Source organism: Mobula birostris, chromosome 2 (genome assembly GCF_030028105.1).
Source record: "Mobula birostris isolate sMobBir1 chromosome 2, sMobBir1.hap1, whole genome shotgun sequence".
Lineage (NCBI taxonomy): Eukaryota > Metazoa > Chordata > Chondrichthyes > Myliobatiformes > Myliobatidae > Mobula > Mobula birostris.
In genome coordinates, this window is record NC_092371.1 from 55,420,228 (window position 1) to 55,438,014 (window position 17,787).

Below are 17,787 nucleotides of genomic sequence, written 5' to 3' on the forward strand. Positions count from 1 at the left end.
TTTAAATGAAGTTTCACTGACAAATACCAATATCTTCATCAGAGATGATGCCTTGGCACGTCTAGTCCGCTGTTATACATACTCAACTCCGATCGTCTGTCCCTTCTGATTGGTCAGTTCTCAACCAGTCAGGTTTCCACTGTGCCACCTTGTTTAATATCATATTCCAGTTGTTACTTAGAGTGAGACCTTTGTCTTCGTTAAAATTCTTATTCTCCAGTCTTATTTCAATGGCTCCTTCACCAGATGATCTCAAAATCCGTTGGTGCGGCACATCAGTTTTGTGCCATTAAAGTCAATTCTGTGGTCACTCCACATGCAATGTTCGGCTACTGCTGATTTCTCTGTAAGCCAAACAGATACATCTCCTATGCTCCTTGATGCGGGATTCCACCGTGTACCTCGTTTGGTCAATATGTGCTGCACTGTATTCTCAGGGAATCCTATGAACGCCAGCAGTCCTGCATCCTGGGTCATTCTTGACCAGCATTACTTGGGATTTGAGCTTCCTTATTGGGTTGTGGATGGTCTTAATCCTGTATTTCTTCAGAATCCTGGTGATCCTTCCAGAAACCTTGGAAATATTGGGAAGATAGGTGGTAATGATGAGTTTCTCCTCGTTGTTAAATCTCCTAGTTTTTCTGTTGGTCCTTTTAAGGGCCCGATTGATTTCCCTCACTATGTAGCCATTCGGTTGGAACATCATGTGTAATCATCTTATTTCCTCATGGAGACGCCAGTTCCGCAATAGTTTTCGCTTGGTTAATCAAGGTAGAAAGAACTGCTCTACATTGGGAGGCATGATGGTGACTGAAATTGTTGAGGTATAAATCTATGTGAGTGGGCTTCTGATAGACGCCCTGCCCAAGGCTACCTCCAGTTTCCGTCATATTAGAATGCCCAGGAACAGGAGGCAACCATTCTTCTCCATCTCCGTCACAAATTGAATGTTTGGATATATGCTGTTCAAATGGTTGTGGAACTGTTGGAGTGCCTGGAGTCCATGAGGCCACACTACGAAGGTGTCATTAACGTTTCTGAAGCATTTAGACGTAAGGGTGATGAGCTCAGTGCCTTTTCCTCAAAGTCCAGATAAGTGTGAAGTTGTTCATTTTGGTAGGTCAACTTTGAAGACAGAATATAATATTGATGGTAAGTCTCTTGGCAGTGTGGGAGATCAGTGAGATCTTGGGGTTCATGTCCATAGGACACTCAAAGCTGCTGCGCAGGTTGACAGTGTCGTTAGAAGGCTTATGGTGTGTTGGCTTTCATCAACCATGGAATTTAATTCAAGAGCCATAAGATAATGTTACAGCTATGTAAGACCTTAGTTAGACCCCACTTGGAGTACTGTGTCCAGTTCTAGTCACCTCATTATGGGAAGGATGTGGATGCCATAGAGAGAGTGCAGAGGAGATTTACAAGGATGTTGCCTGAATTGGACAGAACTTCTTTATGAGAATAGGTTGAGTGAACTTGGGCTTTTCTCCTTGGAGCAATGGAGGATGAGAGGTGATCTGATAGAGGTGTATAAGATGATGAGAGGCATTGATTGTGTGAATAGCCAGAGGCTTTTTTTCCAGGGCTGAAATGGCTAACACAAGGGGGCATAGTTTTATGTTTTAGAAATACGTACAAGGGGGATGTCAGAGGTAAGTTTTTCCACACAGAGTGGTGGTTGCATGGAATGTACTGCCAAAGAAGATGATAGAGGTGGATACAATATGGTCTTTTAAGAGCTTCTTAGAAAGGTACATGGAGCTTAGAAAAATAGAGGGCTATGTGGTAGGCAAATTCTAGGCAGTTTCTAGAATGGGTTACGTCGTCAGCATAACATTGTGGGCCGAAGAGCCTGTAATATGCTGTAGATTTTCTAAGTTCTATGAAACCCCAGACTATTGAGCTGAAATTCAATATTTAATTCACTTCGTCTATCTCTGACAGCTCCCTGCTTTTTCTCGATCTCTCTATCTCCATCTCTGGAGACAAACTGCCAACTGACATCTTTTGTAAATCAGGTGGTTCCCATGGTTATCTTGATACACCTTTTCCCACCCTAACTCCTGTAAAAGACACTTTCCCTTTTCTCAGTTTCTTCGCCTCTACTCCACCTGTTTCCAGCATGTGGCTTTCCATTCCAGGATGTCAGAGATGTCTTCCTCCTTTAATGAATGGGATTTCCCTCCCTGTGCTATTGACACTGATCTCACCTGCATATCCTCCATTTCCGGTATATCTGTGTTCGCCCCATCTTCCCACCACCTTAATAGTGGTAAGAGTCCCCCTTGTCCTTGCCGACCACTCCATCAGCTTCCATATCCAACACATTATTCTCTGCAACTTCAGCCATCTCCAAAGGGATCCTACCACTAAACCAATCTTTACTGCCCCCCCCCACACCTTTCCGCAGGGATTTCTCCCTCTGCGATTCCCTTGTCCATTCATCCCTCCCCACTAATCTCCCTGCATGTGGCCTAAGTGCTACACCTGCCCGTATGTCATCTCCCTTCCCTCCATTCAGGGTCCCAAACAGTCCTTCCAGGTGAGGCAACACATCATTTGTGAATATGCTGGGGTCATCTATTGTGTCTTGATGTTCCCAATGTGGCCTCCATTACACTGGTGAGACCCGTTGTAAACTGGGGGACTGCTTTGTTGAGCACCTCCATACCATCTGAAAATTTAATGAATTACTTTTGAAATGTTGTAATTTGGGCAGGCTATCAACAGTTGCTTTGCAAATGGAAAGTTCCCCCAGATCAGCATTGGACATTCTGAAGAATGTTTGGGCTTACATTCAAGCGCCTTAAGCCATATTATTATTCAATCAGAGCTTCTTGTGAACTACAGCACAGCTGCACCAAAAATAAAACCTATGATTTGGCTCTGTTTTGGGGGGCTAAATTAAATCGAGAAATGTAATACTAACACGAGAAAATCTACAAATGCTGGAAATCAAAACATCACACAAAATGCAAGAGGAACTCAGCAGGCCAGGCAGCATCTATGGAAACGAGTAAACAGTCGGCGTTTCAGGCCGAGGCCCTTCATCAGGAAGAGTTCTGATGTAAGGTCTTGGCCAGAAATGTTGACTGTTTACTGTTTTTCAAGGGTCTTGGCTCAAAACATTGACTTTACTCTTTTCTACAGATCCAGTCTGACTTCTTGAGTTCCTTCAGCATTTTGTGTGAATTGCTTTGGAGAAAAGTAATAAATCTGTTCTGTTACTTGTCCTTTTAGCTACCTTAAGTTTTGTGTTAACATCTTTGTCTATTATTATTGTTTTACTTGCTTATTTAAACTTCATATTTTCCCCACTTAAAAAATATTCCCTATTTACTCGTTTCAATATTCTTCAAATCTGCATCTTTGGTTGTATTTCGTTGTGGCTTGGCAACAATTTTTATTTGATCCTGCTTCTGTGAATTGCCTTGAGGTGTTGCTACTTTTTACAGGTGCTGTATAAATAGAATTTATTGAATTAATGATGCAATTCCCTTTTACCTTGGGGACTAGTTGAAATCCAGCTTAGACTGGTGAAGTGCCAGCCACCTTATGAGAGTTAGCTGTGATTTATTATATGAAATGAGCTAGGGCATTAAAGCCTTCTAGTTCTTGATGCTTCCATACCTCGTGGTGATTTTTATGAGCTTGCTATTTGTTCATAGGAGGGTTGCACTTTTTACTTTTAGTAATGAATGGTATTGTGTATTTAAGGGTTCACACTTTTTGTTTGTTATTTGTTGCATTCTAGAATGAAGGACAGTTTAAAAAAATAAAATGAACTGATGTTAATCTTTATATTTCATGACAACTGCATATGGAAGTAGAAGAACAGACTATCAAACTTCCATTGTTACTAGAAGGCAAAGTGAATAATGACGAATTAATCAAAGAATAGAAGTATTGCTTAAATCATCTCTTTATTTAATTTTCTGTGTTTTGGTGCAGTGTGATCAATTGAATAGTTCGCTGATAGAATCCGCTGCCATCCATGTCTCCTCCCTCCGCAGTCTTTTAATTCCAATATTTTTACTTTTCTCAGTCTTACATGTTTTTACTGTTTCTTTTGCCTCAAATCTGTTTCACAAATTCCTTCCATTTCTACAGTAATTTGTATTTCTATACGTTACTGATCTCTTTTTCAACATCCATGTGTTGTAGCTGCTTTCAACCCAAAAGTTACTGCCTTTTTTATGGGCAGATTGTGGTGTTGCATTAAGATTTAATTTTGTAATTCATTTGTATTCTGTTGTGGTGAACAGCTTTGATTGTTTTTTTTTGGAATTTTATGCCTGTCAGCCAAACTAATCCCTTTGTTTTAATGAAAAAACAGTTATAAGAAGACTCAAGCAACACTTTCCACTGCTGGATCGAAGACCTCCAGTGCCATTTCCAGTGTTGGATCAGTTCTTAGCAGGACGCTGGGAGAAATTAAGTAAGTTTGCTCTTGAGGTACTTGTACTTGAAAATTTTGCTATGCAGGCATGAAATCAAATAATGACCCTTAGAATTATGCTTTTATTTAATTCCGTCACTATACCAGAAATGAATCTTGAATCATCTCTAATTGCATTTATCATTTTTCTTGCTTTGAACTTTTGTGAAATCCATCTTGCAGAATAAAATCAGTCTGCCTCTATTACATTGGAATAAGTAATGGAGCTGCAAAAATATTAGAATTCTACCAATCTTTCGTCACTTGGCTTGCTTACTCAATGCAACTTGCAAATCTAATGTTTAAATAGGAAAGGCAATGCAAAGTACCAGCACTCTTGATTATTGCAGTTCCATTCTGCTGAAAATACATTCACTTAAGTACCTATGAAAAGTCATCCTGAGCTTAGTATGTTGATATTTATGTTTAGTTTGCTGTGTGGCTACAAACCTAATTTTAAGAGCTTCTAAAATTGAACGTTATTTTGTAGTTGTTCATGTTTTAATATTTATTCCTGTGTACTCTTAGTATTTGAGAACAATCTTGGCGTGACTCCATAGTTTTATCATCTGCTGTTCTTGTTGGAACTTGTACCATGTGGATATTTTTATATTTAATGCTGATTGGCTGAAGACGCAGTGATGGTCAAGGAATGGGATGTAAAGATTTAACTTGATTATACTATTTCCATAGTTTCAGAGCAGACATTGGAGGTGCAAAATATTCAAGTTAATTGGTTGACATTTATTTTTCACTATTCATGCTAGGTGGATTTCTGAGACGTTTTCTTGAACGTCAGCAGAACTGACCTTTAATTTAATGTTTAGAGCTGTCAAATATTGCATGTTGTAAGTTCTCTACATTTTTTAATCTAACATCAGCTTCATTTTGCTATGAACTAGCTAATCAAGAAAGTAATCTACTGTGCAGTCTCTCGCTTTATTTATATGAAACTATACTGCTGGACCAAGGTACAGAATATTTGTAGTGAAATGTAAAATTTATATTGATAGGTAAGTATAACTTACCTACCTTCACATAAGTTATTCTCTTCACATCACAAAATTAACAGCATGAACATCTGGTTTAATTGCAGCCAATCACAATCATAAAAGCTGAACTTGACAAAGTTAACTTGATACTTTTTTCATCTTGGATAAAGTGATTAATATTTGTTCAATTAACCTGATGTTTTTCTTACCAACTGTTAAAAATGCTCATATAGATGTTGGGCAATATGAATTGATAACGCAGGTGTCAGTGTAGTAATGACATGGTAAATTTTATACCAGCTAAGTTAATATTTTTTAATTTAAAAATAAGTATTTTCCACTTTTTTGTTGGATCTTTTTCCTTGTTCCTATTGTAAGGTGCTAAGTAGAGTATTTTATTTTGTAGCTCTGATAGTATTTCAAGCATCCTTCAGTTTGTATGCCAGAGGCTTATTCTCACTGCCACTGGCTCTCATGCTCTGCAAATGTAGCTGAAACATGTTTTTTTCTTCTCTTCTTCTCAGGCCTTGCTCTACCACACACCAAAAGTACAATCCTAACATTGAAAATCTGCCAGTCTTTTTTTGAGTAATTTTTTAAAAAATTGATATGAATCTCAGGTACAGGCTTCTAGAAAGCTGTTTTTTAAGAAAGAGAAGTTCCAGACATTTGAACAGTGTATCATGCTGTGATTTTCTAATATATCCTGCATGCTTGTTGCAGTGTGTGCTGAGTTGCATGTTAAAGAAAAGTTGCTTTTACATTTATTGAATTTTGTTTGGAAGTAGACAGTTGCATGTAGCTTTTTTTGCGTAGTTTGAATGTGCTAATCCTCCATTTTTATTTTTGTTGTTAAATAAAAGATTTACTCTTTAGGCATATTTAAAAACCATAATGTTGAACTTTTCAGAGACATAAAAAGACATGTTTTATGTTTAAAATGTTATGATTGAGAGCTTTCTCAGAAACAGCTAAGATATGTTGCTGAATGCATATTAGAAAGCTGTGAGGTATTAACTTGCCATTTTGTATAAAATATTCTATTAATATAGATCTTAACTTTCAAATTTTTGTTGCTGAATGTGAGATTGGGTGGAAGAAGCTATTTGAAACTAGCTCGGAGGTTGATGCTTAAATGCTGCATTGTTCTAAAACTGGATAAAAGACATGGACACCTGTCAATGAGAGAAGCAGAGTTTCTTCAAGGAGGACTTTCCTAGAAAATATGTGCCAGTGAGTTAAAAATTGAATAGCATCAAAAAAGGCATTTGCTAGAAATCTTGCTTTTCCCTCTATTATCCAATTCAGATTAAGGGGTATTGACTTGCAGCATTTAAGGTTCTCTTTCTTTACAGATGTGCATGCCTAAATTGCTTGTTACTTTTTTATGACGGAGGAGGCTATTTGGCCTTTTGAGTCTTCACCAGCTGACAGACCAGTCTTATCAAATAGATTCCTCTAACTTATTTCCCTGTAACCTGATTTGCCCCCCCCCCACCTTTTCAAGTCCTCCCTGCTCCTCTTACCATTGACTTAACAATTTACAAGAGATAATATATACAATGAACAGTTAACCTACCAACCTGCAAGTCTTTGGGATGTGGGAGGAAGTTGTCATAGTCACAGAAGGATATGCGCACTCCATGCAAACAACACTGGGTTCCTATAACAGTAAGGAAGCAATGCTCTGCTGTGACACCGAGCCACCCCAGTTGACTTCTGCTTTACTGTGATATTAAATCTTTTACTTTAGTGAGGACAGAATCAAAGTACTCACTGCTCATCTGTGTCCTTTGCTTCAAGATCATGTGATTTAGACTCCCCTTTCAAATTGCAGCAATTATAACTATGTCTCTTAAGCATTTTTCAAATTTTTGAGTTGCTGCCATGACTTTTTAATAAACATATTTTCCCTTAGTTCCTGCACTTTGTGAAATTCCATTCTTTGCTCAGGTTCTGCTAAATAATTTTAATTATTTTGCTCTTAAGCAGGAAATGTACCAAACATTTCAGTTTATTCTCCTCCTTCCTCTATATTGATTGCTTGTGTCTATTGTAGAGCAGTCTTACAAATGGCTTGTTTGTGCTATTTACAGAATTAAAAAAAATACTGATTAATGGGCAAGAGGTATCTTTGCTTTCCTATATGAAATCGAAACTTGGGCTATTGGTATCAGGCACCCTTGGATAGATGGTACCAATCCTAAATTCACAAAATCCTCCCAGTACACTGGAATGATATGCAAACTAACTTAAGTCCTTTCTTCCTGGCCAACATCCCAGTATAAGGCCTGTATCAGACTCCCAACACCTTTATTGGGCAGGCCACATCATTTACATGACTGACACGAGGGTCTCAAAACAGTGTTTTGGACTCATTTTCTTGGGAAAGATTACCAGCTGGACAGAAAAGAAGTTTTGAGATAATAGGATATGTCATAGCCTCTGTAAAATGCAACAATTTTCCTCATTTTTGGGAATCTCTGGCCCTTGACTACTTCAAGCCAAGGATGCCTTGTTCACTAGAGCCAGATTGGAAACAAGACATCCTTGATCCCAAGGATTTGATTAAGAAGATATCAAAGATTACGAAGATATCAAAGAGCTGAATGGTGTTTTTTTTTCTCTTCTTTGTAACATGAACAGAGAATTTAACAAATTCTAGAGTTTTAGTCTTGACTCATAAGTATGTTTACCTCACATTTATGCACTGGGTTTGGTTAATATCACAATTTTTTCCTTTTTTAAAATGTAAAACAATTAAGGGGAAAAAACATAATATTTGGATTTGGCTGTCAGTAGTACTGCCATGGTTGCTTTGTGGCTATACTTTAGAATGAGTTTTTAATTCTGGATTAGTGCTTGTTTTTCTAGTTAACTATTGAATATACTTTTAGTAAGTTTTCTTTGAGTTCCATAGGTCAAGGAAAACATGGAATTAGTTGGAGCTTCACGCCCTTAAGATGTTTCATTTGAAATTACTGTTGGAAACTTTCAGTGTGGCTTATTAAGAGCTTATTAATAGATTTCTGGAGATGTCCTCATGGTTCATATTTTTGAAATAGAGCTTTAAAATCATCTTGAAATGACAATGAGCATTAGTCATCATTTGAGTGATAGTTTGCTTCTGTTGTTCTTCCATCATGCAAGTTAGTGATACTATTGGCCTGAATTACTTCTCTTCTGGCTGACCTCTTTCCTTTGTTATTGGCTTATTTCAGGTCTCACCCTTTTTCTCAGTCCTTTAGGTAAGATAAATGTGTAGCCACTTCTGGGTGAAAACAGTTGAAAATACAATGTTTTATTTGTTTTTAAAATGATGAAATTGCTTGTCAGATTTCTTGATTTGTTAAATTCAGAGTGCCCTTGCACAGTAACTGTGGTTATGTGAATTGGTGTTGATTAATAAACTTGTCACAGGTAATAAATTGTGAGAGTTTTATTTTGCACAGAAATATGAACAGGTCTTTCAGTACTTTCATAGTTTTTCCTACTTACAGTTGATCTGTTTTCTGAGCGTAATTCATTTGGCTTTGATCTACAGTATATTCCAGGCTGAACTTTTAAAAAAAAAGTAATTCCTAGTCTTAACATGACTACCCAATGTCTTTTAGGAGTGTTTCACATTTCCAGTTCTCACTGGTGAAAAGAGTAAGTTGCAATGTTGATTGTCCTCTGACTCCTGAGCTATGCATTCACCTTCTATTGGATTCCTGAAGACTATTGTGATTCCACAGCTCCCAGGGCTGTAACAGCTGTTCTGAGGCAGAGCAGACTGTGAGCAGTGTAATTGCTTTGAGTTGCCTTGTGTTTTTTGATAGTCCATGTTGTCTCTACTGGTCAGACATTTGGGAACAATGAAAATACTCTTGATTTTTTAAGGTAGATTTTCTTTAATTTAATTGAGAAATGTTATTTTAATTGATCAAAAGCAGAATTCATCTTTTACTGAAGATACTCAGCTTTCAGGTTTATGGAATACAGGATAATAAATGGAGGAATAAGACTGATGGGAACAATGAGAATTGCTATAGGTTAGATGGACAGAATGTACTTGTCATTTGTCATTAATGAAGCATTACTAGGCTCACGGCTGCGATGAAGCAGAGGTGCCAATCACAATACGTATCATGCACTTTTGTTCAGGTTGCAATCTGGGACAAGAGCAGCAGTTGAGATGTGCTAGGACCTGACTTCTGGCATGTTTAGTATTCTATATTTGAGTTGTGCTGACATTGTGTACTTGGCTCTGTAGACCTGGCTAACCATTGGCATAATCCAGCCTAATGTGTTTCCTTATTCCGTATTTCCCCAGCACTTACTTTAGTTTCCATTCTGCTGAACTCTTGTCACTTTAAGTATCTTGTTTACAACATACTTCAGTACTTTCAGATTGAGGTCTTTTATCCTTATGCTGCCAAATGAAGAACCGGATGATTTCTTGTATGAGAAAATCTTTTGACACTTTTGTTTATGCTCAAATGGTGATTGTGTTTGGTCCCAGTGAGTAGTGAAGGTAGTACTGTACTGCTGAATTTATGATATAGCAAAATCAAGCATTTCTCCTTCCAGACCCAGCTTATGCCATATGATTCCTTGTACTATACATTCAAGGGTGACTTTAAATGCATATACTGTATTTTAAGTCGTGTCTTCTGAGCAAATTGAAGAATCTGAGGGATGATATATTTCCTAATGTTGGTCTATCAAGAAGCTTTGGTATAGAACCTGATTCATATGGAGTTAGGTATAATCGAGCATCAGGATTTATTATTAAAAATCCATGTAAGTACAGGTATTATTATTTTTTAAACCTTTTTTGTTTGCAGGTTCTTGTTTGCATAGTTTTAACGGTAGTTATAAATGTTCTCTTCAGTGTTTGTTGTCATGAGAAACTGATACTTAACTATGATCTTTGTTTGACCATTTTCCATGCCCATTGGGCTACCATTACTTTTAATAACTTGGAGTACTTGTTCCTTTCTTAATGCTTCCGAGTAGCAGTTATTCCATACGTCATTCAATAAGCATGCCTGCTATGAGGTAATTACATTATTTTGATCTCAAAAAATGTTTTCCATCATGATGTTACTAAGTTCTTGTACTTGCTTACTCAGCAGTTTGCCATTTCATGTTCCTTACTTCTAATTTTTAGTGCTGCAAAGCTGGTCCTATTGTTTTAATGCAGTCATATTAGATGTCATTCTAGTAACTGATTAAAGAGCAAAGTCTTGTTGAATCATTAACAGTGAATTCTAAATGTTTGCTGAATTATGATGCAGTCAGCTATTTTCTCATTTTTACTTTCAGGGAATCGCCTACATTCAAATCGTTTGAAGAAAGTGTTGGAAATCTAAAGGTATGTTGTGAAATTCAAACAGCCATCCCCATTTTTAAAAACATTGATCATTGGAGACCATCCCCATTTTAGGAAATATGAAACGTGTAGCAATTTCCCTTTTTTTCAGTGTAGGAAAAGCAATTGTCATGCAGGAAACTTGCCCCCCATCCCCAAATCATGGATTCTAATTTAACATGTAGCCCTGATGACACTTAACAAAGGTTTCAGTAAAGTGTTAGATGAGTTTTCAGTCGTCGTCACATCCAGCTAGGAACAAATTGTGAAGTGGTTGTGCAGATGCATTAAATGGTAAGTGACAGTGATGGCCAAGGATAATTTTTAAATACACCACAGATTTACAGAGACTATATAAACTGAATTTAGGAATTGCTGGTTTCTTCAAACAGTATTTGATTTCATTAATTGAAAGTAGCTACAAATACCAACGTTTTTGGGGGGATTTTTATCCTATGTTTTAGTGACTGAAATTACTAAGCAGTTTCTTTGCTAAGTTGCAATATGAATATCTGAAGTACTTTAGAAGGAACCCCCATTGCCAATTTTTATTTTAAAGTGTAGATAATCTAAGTAACATGTTCAAGACTTCCTGCTTAAAATGTTTAGTATTGTACTGACACTCTATATCTAAATGTTAGTTTTATATGTTGCATTAAGTTTATAATGTTCGTTCTCTACTAACTTGGATATAAGCATTGTCATGCCTCTAACAACCATCTCAAGGATTATTTTTCTATTCAAGGTTAACCTGTTATGCAGTCATACTTACAATTGATTACTTGTATTATCATTCCTAAAATGTAGAACCTGCATGATCCACATCATATGTACTTTGTGTTCTTGCATTGCTATTTTGAGTTTCCTAATAACTCAAGATTTGTATGTATCTGCTGTGTTGCTGTCATATTTAGAGGGTGTATCTTTGCTTTAACTCTGCATTTAAGAAAAGAAATGTGTACCTTCGGTTTCGCACAAGGATTTTACTAACAAACTTTTAAGCAGTTGTTTTACTGAGATGCGCAATGGCAGAGCTTCTGGCTGAAGAGTGATTGTGTGAAGTGGAGACTTGATCTCTATTGCTGTGGTCTTAAGCATGCTGGATGATCCTGAGGAATTAATACTGTTTTGAATAAATGAGGAAAAACTGAAATATGAACTCAAGTAGAATTTCTGGAATTCTGAACATTGCATGTTCTGCTGCTAAATGGCTGTTGGTTAGCATCAAAAGGGGAGGTGATATAAAATAGACTTGAATAGGAGACTGATTCATTTTTAATTTGTATTAATATAAATATTGCAGTATTTACCAAACTCCTGGAGGCTTAATGTGTGCATAAGAACAGTTTGATTATAACCAGAGTTGGGTATTCCTTGGCAGAAAGGGACAGTTATTAAAGAACAAGATTTACTCCTGTACTTCTGGTTTTTAGCTATTTTGCGAAGTTTTGTTCAAAGGCTATTTTCATTGCACACTATATGAATAATAGATTTATCTAAATGGATAATGAAAATAGTTTTCATTTTTGGGTGATATTGCAATGCCAGTATTTGCTTCCTTAGTAAGTAACAGTTGAGTTTTTCTATGTTTGCAGTTATTTAACAGCAAAACTTAGGCTGTATTTTGAAGAGAAACACCAAAATCTGAGGGTGAGTTGAATATTCATGCTGGCTAGATTATTAGTGGCAGAGGCAAAGTATTAGGTCTTGTCACACAGTGGTTTGCCGTCAGGACATGTTTCAGTCTGAGCAAAGAGTTAAGAGAATATAGAGAGTATTATCTTTTAACATCTTCAATTTTTGATCATGTATAATCCTGAACTCTTGCTAATGAGGCACAATTGAAATCTTAATCCAATTGGGAGGAATTTCAGTCATACCTGTGAGTTCTGCATTACTAATGTACACTGTAATCAACTCTCAATATCTACTTTTGAAACCCATACTTTTTTATTTCTGCAGTATCAGAAACCAGAGGAAATGGTTGCATTTACAGTTCAAGCTACAAAATTATTAATTTGAATTTTGCAGTCCAGATTCTACTTTACAGGCATGCTTTCATGATTTTTGGATTAACTATATAGTTTTAGTCATTGACCAATATTTTAACACATTGAAGCTGAAGAAAACTGAATTTAGGAGCTGAAGTGTTGACATAAATTACAGTACATATTAATTTTTAAAATCTTCCACTTTTTCCATGGGCAACATTTTAAAATGTATATAATGGCAACAGAAGTTGTCAGTTTAAATAGCAACACAAAATGGCCTCCAGTCTCAATACCAAGCAAAAACAGCAGATACTTGCATGTATATTGCCATCTGCTGGGCAATTTAAACTATTTAGTTTTGAGAGAAGCTTTCAGTATTCAGTACAAATGCATGGCAATTACTATTTAATGTTTTTAACGGAGTAGAAATTTTGTACTTGGATAATTTTGTAATAAAGTCATGTACATTGCAGGGTCCCAAGTGAATAAACTAATTAAATTGGTGAACTATTACATCATACAAATGACTGCAATAAGAAATGTATCAGAATCAGGTTTATTATCATCGGCATGTGACGTGAAATTTGTTAACTTAGCAGCAGTTCAATGCAATACATAATATAGAAGAGAAAAAAAATAAATAAAAATAATAATAAATAAATCAATTACAGTATACATGTATTGAATGGATTAAGAAACGTGCAAAAAACAGAAATATTGTATATTTTAACAAAGTGAGGTAGTGTCCAAGGGATCAATGTCCATTTAGGAACCAGATGGCAGAGGGGAAGAAGCTGTTCCTGAATTGCTGAGTGTGTGCCTTCAGGCTTCTGTACCTCCTACCTGATGGTCGAGAAAAGGGCATGCCCTGGATGCTGGAGGTCCTTAATAATGGATGCTGCCTTTCTGAGACACTGCTCCCTGAAAATATCCATGAAAATACAGTGATATTGATGGGGTTTGTAGTTAGTTTGTGCTACACTTGAAGCAGTGTAGTAAATTTTTTAATGTTAGATTAGTTATCACCTAATAACCTAAATTCCTCTTCAGTCAAAATGTGGTTCTTAAGTTTTGCTTACCTGCAGTGTGAACTCAAGCCACTAATTTTGGCAGTGTTATTTTGTGGATTCATGGACAGGAATGGTACAAAAGCAGAATGTTCAGCCAACTAAATCAATGCTGACAATGAAACATTTAATTTTAAACTAATCACATTTAACCATTTCATTCTTTCAGCATTCCCATCAAACCCCTCCCCCCAGATGCTCTCCACACAGGCAGCAACCAAGATCACAATTTAATCTGGATTGTTGGAGCTATGAGGCAGCAACTCTATTCTGTGCTACCCATACCTGTTCAGTTTTAAAGCCATAATCAAATAAGGGTCTTTTGGATATCACTCTACATTTGGATGAACGCTGGGTGTTAAAATATTTGGTGAAGACAATGTCTTTTTTTTAAAAAAAAGCAAGAATTTCTAATTCAGCCGTTCATTCCTTCTGAACTATTCAGTAAACTTCTGGCTGATCCTTTACCTTAGTGCCACTTTCCTGGACCAACCCCATATTCCATGATTCTTTAAACGTTGATTGATAGACTATTTTGCTATTGAATATCAGGTTCGTAAGGAAAAGATGCAAAACGAAAGCACTTTAGAAACACAACGCTATCTCAGGATGATGAGGAAGTGTATATAAAACATATTCTGTTTGATCCAATGAGTTCTGGAATGAATATCCATCAAAGTTGCTGGTGAACACAGCAGGCCAGGCAGCATCTATAGGAAGAGGTACAGTCGACGTTTTGGGCCGAGACCCTTCATCAGGACTAACTGAAAGAAGAGCTAGTAAGAGATTTGAAAGTGGGAGGGGAAGATCCAAAATGATAGAAGACAGGAGGGGGAGGGATGGAGCCAAGAGCTGGACAGGTGATTGGCAAAAGGGATTTGAGAGAATAATGGGACGGGAGGCCTAGAGAGAAAGAAGGGGGAGGGGTGAAGCTCAGAGGATGGGCAGGAAGTATAATGAGAGGGACAGAGGGAGAAAAAGGAGAGAGAGAGAAAGAATGAATAAATATAAATAAAATAAATAACGGATGGGATACGAGGGAGAGCAGGGGCATTAACGGAAGTTAGAGAAGTCAGTGTTCATGCCATCAGGTTGGAGGCTACCCAGACGGAATATAAGGTGTGGAGGCTACCCAGACGGAATATAAGGTGTTGTTCCTCCAACCTGAGTGTGGCTTCATCTTGACAGCAGAGGAGGCTGTGGATAGACAGAATAGGAATGGGACGTGGAATTAAAATGTGTGGCCACTGGGAGATCCTGCTTTCTCTGGCGGACAGAGCGTAGGTGTCCAGTGAAACGATCTCCCAGTCTGAGCCGGGTCTTGCCAATATATAGAAGGCCACATCGGGAGCACCGGACGTAGTATATCACCCCAGCCGACTCACAGGTGAAGTGTCGCCTCACCTGGAAGGACTGTCTGGGGCCCTGAATGGTAGTGCCCGATGCGTCCTTCTATATATTGGCAAGACCCGGCACAGTCTGGGAGACTGTTTCGCTGAACACCTACCAGTGCCCCTTGTACCCCATCCGTTATTTATTAATTATTTATATATATATATTGTTTTTCTCTCTCTCCTTTTTCTCCCTCTGTCCCTCTCACTATACTCCTTGGCCATCCTCTGGGCTTCACCCCTCCCCATTTCTTTCTCCCTAGGCCTCTTGTCCCATTATCCTCTCATATCCCTTTTGCCAATCAACTGTCCAGCTCTTAGCTCCATTCCTCCCCCTCCTGTCTGCTCCTATCATTTTGGAACTCCCCCTCCCCCTCCCACTTTCAAATCTCTTACTAGCTCTTCTTTCATTTAGTCCTGACGAAGGGTCTCGGCCCGAAACGTCGACTGTACCTCTTCCTATAGATGCAGCAACTTTTAAGTGTGTTGCTTGAAATTATAGCATCTATAGATTTCCTCATGTTTGCACCTGGAATTAATATGTTGTGTTTTAGTTTAAGGACTAAGTACAAAGTTTTGTACACATCCTTCCAAGAAAGGGCTAAAGCATTGATGATTTTGTTCCAGTGCCTAGCATCAATCTACCTAGTAGTTCGTTGAATCTTTCCAAATACAAATGATATAAATTCTACTAATTGCCACTATAAAAGTGTATATCTAGTTTTGGATTTTTGTTGCCAGATGAGTTGTATTTATTGAATACCTTTTCAGAATGGCAGGCAGTGACTAGTGGGGTACGGCAAGGCTCAGTGCTGGGACCCCAGTTGTTTACAGTATATATTAATGATTTAGACGTGGGAATTAAATGCAACACCTCCAAGTTTGCGGATGACACGAAGCTGGGTGGCAGTGTTAGCTGTGGGGAGGATGCAGGGTGACTTGGATAGGTTAGGTGAGTGGGCAAATTCATGGCAGATGCAATTTAATGTGGATAAATGTGAGGTTATCCACTTTGGTGGCAAGAACAGGAAAACAGATTATTATCTGAATGGTGGCCAATTAGGAAAAGGAGAGGTGCAGCGAGACCCGGGTGTCATTGTACACCAGTCATTGAAAGTGGGCATGCAGGTACAGCAGGCAGTGAAAAAGGCAAATGGTATGCTGGCATTCATAGCAAGAGGATTTGAGTACAGGAGCAGGGAGGTACTACTGCAGTTGTACAAGGCCTTGGTGAGACCACACCTGGAGTATTGTGTGCAGTGTTGGTCCCCTAATCTGAGGAAAGACATTCTTGCCATAGAGGGAGTACAAAGGAGGTTCACCAGATTGATTCCTGGGATGGCAGGACTTTCATACGATGAAAGACTGGATCGAGTAGGCTTATACTCGCTGGAATTTAGAAGATTGAGGGGGGATCTTATTGAAACGTATAAAATTCTAAAGGGATTGGACAGGCTAGATGCAGGAAGATTGTTCCCGATGTTGGGGAAGTCCAGAACGAAGGGTCACAGTTTAAGGATAAAGGGGAAGCCTTTTAGGACCGAGATGAGGAAAAAACTTCTTCACACAGAGAGTGGTGAATCTGTGGAATTCTCTCCCACAGGAAACAGTTGAGGCCAGTTCATTGGCTATATTTAAGTGGGAGTTAGATATGGCCCTTGTGGCTAAAGGGATCAGGGGGTATGGAGAGAAGGCAGGTACAGGGTTCTGAGTTGGATGATAAGCCATGATCATACTGAATGGTGGCGCAGGCTCGAAGGACCTGTTTCTATTGAATCAGAACATGGTTTATTGTCAGTATCACATGTTGAAATGAACATTTAGAACATGCTTATTCATTCTAATCTTGCAGAACATTGAGAATGTAAAACCTTAAATTTCAAAACAAAACTTGTTAGAATGAGAAGTTGAGATGTTTAAAAAAAAAGCATCTAAATCAGAGATGAGTAGGTAGTTAGAAATCTTGAATCAAGTGAAAAATATTTTAGTGATGAGGCAAATAACAGCAGCACTATTTATATATTTTAGAAAAAGGTGAGCGACAGCTGAGGGGGGAAAATTATGCATTTTAACATGAATGTTCTTCAAGTCATCTCTACTAAAAGCAGAGGAGGCCACTCTTTTATTCTTTATTGCAATTCATCTTGGTTTCCCAACAGAATTGATGAATGCCCACAAGAAAATGAATCTGGGTAGTATATTGTGACATAGTGTACTTTGATAATAAATTTACTTTGAACTTTAGAACTCTCTGAGTGACTGACTAAAAGATCATTTTGGGGCATGTAATGCTTGGAGACAAAATCATTTTTCCAGCTGTAAGTAATACAAAACCTCTAATATCTAAAGCAGGTCCACGTGAAGAGTAAGGGCAAGCAGTTGTGAAATAGAAACATAGAAAACCTACAGCACAATACAGGCCCTTTGGCCCACAAAGCTGTGCCGAACATGTCCTTAGAACTACCTAGACTTAACCATGGCTCTCTCTTTTTCTAAGCTCCATGTATCCATCCAGTAGCCTCTTAAAGGATCCTATTGTTTCCGCCTCCACT

The 17,787-nt window shown here is 37.9% G+C and overlaps 1 protein-coding gene across 4 annotated transcripts in view; it reads left to right on the forward strand.

The window, feature by feature from the left end:
- tpd52l2b (tpd52 like 2b) overlaps positions 1–17,787 on the forward strand; it is a 68,580-nt gene that overhangs the window by 38,091 nt on the left and 12,702 nt on the right. For all 4 annotated transcript variants that reach the window (XM_072241299.1, XM_072241315.1, XM_072241308.1 and 1 more), the window contains 2 exons: positions 4,337–4,438; positions 10,741–10,789. In XM_072241299.1, the coding sequence (XP_072097400.1) occupies positions 4,337–4,438; positions 10,741–10,789 (151 nt within the window). The remainder of the gene's footprint in view (positions 1–4,336; positions 4,439–10,740; positions 10,790–17,787) is intronic.